General features: G+C 36.3%; 1 protein-coding gene across 1 annotated transcript; it reads left to right on the forward strand.

Annotated features, from left to right (window-relative positions):
- The first annotated feature begins 4742 nt into the window (after positions 1-4742).
- Positions 4743-6264, forward strand: LOC109217877 (osmotin-like protein). The gene is made up of 2 exons (XM_019382166.1): positions 4743-5209; positions 5655-6264. The coding sequence occupies exons 1-2, from the start codon at positions 4759-4761 to the stop codon at positions 5960-5962; spliced, it is 759 nt and encodes a 252-aa protein (XP_019237711.1). The 5' UTR covers positions 4743-4758; the 3' UTR covers positions 5963-6264.
- Positions 6265-6594: the final 330 nt, after the last annotated feature.

Here is a 6594-nt window from a genome sequence, read left to right on the forward strand (position 1 = left end):
TCAGAAGGATTTTCAATGCTAAAGTCCTTCTTAATCACAAAAGGACCGGGGGTGATCTCCTCAAGAGTTGGCGGCACCACCGCTTTTGCCGGCCGGGAGGTAGAAGAAGACGACGCTTTATCCTTTTTGGGGACCATTTTGGACGTTTTAGCCATAATTTTAAGCTAAAGAATACATGTTGTATCAGAATGTGGTGTTTTTGCAAGAATTTGGCATTTTCCGGCACTTAAAGAGGCGGTGGAAACAGGTGATTGAGAGAAAGAGGTGAGGTAAAGAAAGAGCAAAGTTCTATACTCAAAAGAATAACCACATATTTATAGAAGGGTAACTACGGTTCGGCGCGCTACTGGCCGACCAATACTGGCGTGCATTCAATATTTCGGGAAAATGGACCGACGGGACGTCTCAGTCACTTCGAACGCCTGTGTCACGCGAAGGACGTCATCATTAAAGACTTCGGGAAAGCAAGGATCAAATCGCTTCTTATCATCTCATTCTAAGAAATGCGGGGACTATCTGTATACGGTCAAAATCGTATGCCTCCGATTTATAGGCTCGAGGGTTCATCATGGGCCCGAGTTCGGGTGAGGTCGAGATTCGAGACCAGTGGACCAAAATCAAGCTCGAAGACAAAGCGCAACGCCCGGAGATAGGAGTACGAGGAATACCTGGCCCGAGTATGCCCGACTCAAAAATAGTACCGTTACGGATTTGTACCAGAGCAAGCTAGATTCCTGCCACGTCCCCAAGGTCATGGCGCGAATCCCGGAATAAGATTGTACGATTCCATATTAGGCGGTTAGACAGCTGTAACAAGAATATTCCCTACTGTAAATAGAAATATTCCTTATTTAGGGGTTCCCTGTTATATAAAGGGGATCCCAATCATTTGTAAGGGCATCTGATCATTGAGAATAGAATATACTCTACCTTTTTCGCCTGCTTTTCATCAGCATTGTCCTTTAGCACTATTGTTCTTACTTTGCTTTTATAATTGTTCTTATTATACCAAGCCTACCTCGAGGTCCCTGTGCTCGAGGTCACTGCTATTGAGTAACATTGGTTTGATTCACCTTTCTCTTTCATTTCTACTTCATGCTTCTTGATTATTAATCGGTATTGAATTAAATCACGTATCTTTAAAACCACAAATCAAATTTAATTGTTACTCGTATTTTGGAAGTAAACAATAAGTTTTAGCATAAGATAGTGTAAAGAATGATTGCGAATTTCGGCATTTGATCAAGAAATCGTAGTGTCACGAATTCGAATTCTAGAGATCATGTGATTTTCATATTGTCACGAATTGCGTAGTCTCATGAAAATTTTATAATCCCATATCAACAAGGTGAATGAAAATTTTCCCTAACCTTAAAAGGGAAAAGAAGACAATAAATCCTTACTTAGCTGAACGAAACTTAGGGATAATATATATGTAGTAGTTCATATCAATCTACAGTGAGATTAGATTTTAATTATGATCAATTTGATGCAATACTTTGTGGAACTGCTAATACTTTTACTAAAATGTTAATAAGTTGCAAATGCCCAAAATCTTTTTCTTTGTAATGTTCCACGCCAAGTGTAAAGTGACCTTTATCACCTCATTTGGTTTGAGTTGTCATTATCAATCTATTTTCTGCACCTTCATTGTTTACTAGCTTTTGTCATCCAAAATAGATAGATTCAAGCTTTTTAATTTAGTCTCGGATTCTAGATTTAGAGTCAATACTTTTACATGTATACTTGAATACATAGGTCGTTTGGTTTTATTAACATAGAATAATATTTAGTTGATCATACAAGAAATATAATCACCTCATAATTTAATTTTGTTTTTAATTATTTCTTATACTCCACACTACTAACACCTACATAATAGGCGAAAACATGTGTAATATTTAATAAAAGATAGTATATGTAACACCCCAAACTTTAGACAGAGTCCCACTTCGGTAAAACACAAAAGAGATGCTAGGTATATAAGTTAACAAGCCTTAGACCCTAGTGACGCATTTTAAACCATGAGAGCCTAGGCCCAGAGCGAACAATATTGCTAGCGGGCGTGGGTCAGAGTTCAACAGAGTTTAGGCAAATCCCGGTTAGGCAGTGCAAACCTCAGTGCTGAGTCTAGGCGAATCCCATGCGGTGGGGACTTTAGACAGAGTCCCACATCGGTAAAACACAAGAGGGATGCTGGGTATATAAGTTAACAAGTCTTAGACCCTAGTGACGCATTTTAAACCCGTGAGGGCCTAGGTCCAGAACGATAATATCACTAGCGGGCTGGGCTGTTACAGTATATGGAACAAAAAAATGTGTATAAGGAGTATGTAGATAAGAGTAGCTAAAAGGAATTAAAAAATCATCATATACCAAAATTAATTACTCCCTCCGTTTCAATTTATATGAACCCATTTGACTGGGCACGGAATTTAAGAAAAGAGAGAAGACTTTTGAACTTGTGGTGTAAAATGAAGCACATATATTTTGTGTGGCTATAAATCATTGCATAAAGGTAAATTGTTTTCAAATAGGGAAAGAGGTCATTCTTTTTGGCACAGACTAAAAAGGAAATAGGTTCACATAAATTGAAACGGAGGGAGTACATGATTATTTTTGTTCCATAACAAAATTTATATCAGTTACTAGTCCCATCCGTTTTACTCCCACTATTCACTTTTACTTGTCCACTATGGACTTTGTACACCCCTTAAGAAATAATAAATGAAGTGCATAATTTACCATGATATCCATATTTGTTTTTTGGTAATTCACAATATTATTAATCACCAAAGAATCAAATTACATCGTATAGTGGCCAGCTCGACCTATACACAACTCTACCGTGTACTCCTATCCTTAACAGACTATTTTACCCTGTTTCTACACACTTAGCTCTTATACCCCTATAAAAGTCTTTGCTGCAGGACTTTTCTAAGCTTGCCTACAACCCGTATATTACATGTGTATGCTATCTCTCTAATGATGCTCTTAGTATCTCTATGTACCTTATCAAATACTCTATGGTTTCTTTCATTCCATATACTGTACAAAGTTTCAGCTAGAACCATTCGCAAGAGCTGCCCTTCAACAGATTTCTTCTTTGCTTTCTCCACAAACCATGCTACTAGTTGATCCCACGTCTTTATTTGCACCTGGAGATATAACCAATTGAAAATTCCTGCCTATAGTCCAGTGATGATAGTACATTCCCAGAATAGATAAGCATGAGTCTCTGAATGATTTCCACAAAAGACACATATTGGATCCACGTTAATGTTCCATTTGATCAGCCTGTCAGTTGTCATCATTCTTTCCTGTATGATCAGCCACATGGAGAACAATACTTTAGGTCTAGCTAGATTCTTGAACATGATTGCTTTCCACTCAACTTTAGCTAATGATCCAATTTGTTGTAAGTATAGCTGTTTGATCTTGTTGCATTTGCCATTATCTCCCTGCTTCTGTGTATTTGGACCAGCAACAGTCATGATCTTTTGAACCATCCAACTCGCTTGCTTTGATAATTTGACTGTAGCAATATGGTGGCCTTTTATATAGTAAATATGAACCCATTTGATCCATAATCTGTCTGGCTTTGTTACCAAGTCCCATTGTAGCTTGAGAATGGCTGCTTTATTCCAGCTTTTAAGATTCAGGATGTTCAGCCCTCCAGCACTCTTGGGTTGACAGACTTTGTCCCAAGATATTAATGCACGTTTGGTAATGACATTAGTTCCTGACCACATGAAGCTTCTACAGTATGCTTCAATAAGCTTGATCACCTTGGAGGGCATCAGGAATATTTGAGACCAATAAGATTGTACTCCAAAGAGAACAGTTCTAATATTAATTGATGCATATTTGCATAATTTGTTGAATTTAAGAAAATAATTTGAAATGAGTAATAAATACTGTGGGTAAAAATTAAAAAAAAATTATCTTATCTTGATATGCGTAAAGTGATAAGTAAAAATAAAAATCTATTTTTAGTATACATTGCCAAGTAAAAATAAAAAGAGGGAGTACTTTAAGTTCTAAACAAAGACGAGAATAGCAACTTTCATTTCCCTTTTCAAAAAAATGAATCTTTTCCGAGTCAGAAAAGTTGCATCGTTCAAGGACTTTACGTGCCTCAAAACCAGCACAAAAACTTCTCCTTTTTTGCATTGCCATTCTAGTGAAACAAACTTATGGACAGTTTCGTCATTTCATACCAAGTTTATGGTAAAATGAATAGCATTCTTTCACTCTTAATTAAGAATTTTAGGGACTGTTTAGCCATAAACAAAATTTTACTTTTTCTTTTATAATTAGTGTCTCGCCACGAAAAAATTTAAATTTTACTTGAAGTTGAATCTCGAAAATTTGAATAACTCTAGAAAGCAGTTTTTCAAAATTTTCACTCTAAATTACTCACAAAAATTGAAATACAACTCCAGATTATATTAATATCCAAACACACTCTAATTTTCAAATACTATTTCACTTTTTTTTCTAGAATATTTTACAATTCTTTTGTTTAAACGCTCACTTAAATTCAAATCCTGTAACTGAAAAAAATGTTGGTTTGAAGTCCTTTTTTTTAAATCTGAATTGCACAGAATGTGCGTAGCTAACACCGAGTGTGAAAACAAAAAAAAAAAGAAAAACAAATAATGGGCAATTTCGTCATTTCACCATCTCTACTTCACTTTTCCCCTTATATAAACACCCTTCAACTATCAACCATTTGGCACCAGTCAAGAACTAACCATGGCTTCTTCTTCTACAAAAACCTTACTTTCACTCTCTCTCTTTTTAACCCTTTGTGCTCTCTCTCAAGCCACTTACTCTGGTTTAATTCTAACCCTAGTTAACAACTGTCCTTACACTATCTGGCCAGCTATTCAACCAAATGCCGGTCACCCAGTACTCGAACGCGGTGGCTTTGCACTTCACACACTCACACACCGCTCTTTTGCCGCACCGACTACCCACTGGTCCGGTAGAATCTGGGCTAGAACTGGCTGTAGCTACGCTCACGGTAAGTTCAACTGCGCCACCGGTGATTGTGGAGGCCGTATAGAGTGTGATGGACTTGGTGGGGCCGCCCCTGCCACGTTGGCACAGTTCGCTCTACACCATGGACATGCTGATTTCTCATCTTATGGTGTTAGCCTTGTCGATGGTTTCAATATTCCTCTTACTGTAACTCCACATGAAGGTAATATTAAATTAGTTTGTAATATAGAGTTTAATTTTTATAGTACTGTGAAAAAAAATACTTAAATATGGTATATCCACAGGTTATTATTTATTAATAGTAAGGATTATTAACCTTTACAAAAATGTTACTTGCTATAGCATGTTATAAATGCTAAAAGTGTAAAAAGATTTCACATGGTAAATGTACACAACATAAAATCCAGCTATATTATAAAGTAGGATATCACATAATATTAAGCAAAAATGAGTTAGGAGGCTTTATTTACAATCGTGGCCTAATATACAAAAAGTGTACATTGATTATATCTAATATATGTGTACTTACTGCATATAAATTATATTAGTGTACAAAAAATTATATAGTTGTTGACTATTATTTCAGAGGGCGGCTCTACAACGTAGATTTTCCTTTTTTCTTATTGTTGTTTTAATTTTTGTAACAGGTAAAGGACAGTGTCCAGTTGTTGGGTGCAGAGCTGAAATTTTGCAAACTTGTCCAGCAGTTTTGCAATTAAGGTCACATGGTGGACATGGACCAGTTGTTGGGTGTAAGAGTGGGTGTGAAGCTTTTAAAACTGATGAACTCTGTTGTAGGAATCATTTCAATAGTCCACAAACTTGTAAAGGATCGAGTTATTCAGAGTTTTTTAAGCATGCTTGTCCGGCTACTTTTACTTATGCTCATGATAGTCCTTCACTTATGCATGAGTGTTCGTCTCCGCGTGAGCTAAAGGTCATTTTCTGTCACTAAAATGGAGCAAACAAAAAAAAAAGCTCATATATTGATGTCAATGACATTTGACATTAGTAGTGAGTGAAGAGGGATCTTATTTGGAAGTGCAAGAAAAGGGAAGGGGAATTTGGGTTTGTACTATTAGACATAGGGTTTGCTTTGTGAACTTTAGTTAGGTGGGGTTGGGGTTGGGGGTTGGGTTTTAGGGTGTTTTGTGTTGTATGGGATTTGAATTTTGTAAGGTAATGCCATGTTGAAGTTTATTTCAATAGTGTTTGGATTAGTCATTTTATCTTCTTATATATTCCCATAATGTTGAAGTTTGTAGCTTTCACACTAGCCCTGCCAATTTTTTTTTTTCCTTAATTGATGTTCGGTATTTACATTAGAGTCGTGACTAAAATTTATTAATTAATCTGATATCCTACTTATTATATTCCTTCCATTTCATTTTAATTGTTCCTTTGGTTTAAAAAAAATTAGCCGTTCACTTATGCATGTGTGCTCGTCGTGAGCTAAAGGTCATTTTTCTGTCACTAAAATGGAGAAAAGAAAGCTCATGTTGATGTCAATGGTATTTGAAAAAATGACCTTATCTGGAAGTGCAAGAAAAGTAGAGGTTGATGTGGGAATATGGGAATGGACATTTG

The sequence above is a fragment of the Nicotiana attenuata genome, unplaced genomic scaffold (assembly GCF_001879085.1).
Source record: "Nicotiana attenuata strain UT unplaced genomic scaffold, NIATTr2, whole genome shotgun sequence".
Classification (NCBI taxonomy): domain Eukaryota; kingdom Viridiplantae; phylum Streptophyta; class Magnoliopsida; order Solanales; family Solanaceae; genus Nicotiana; species Nicotiana attenuata.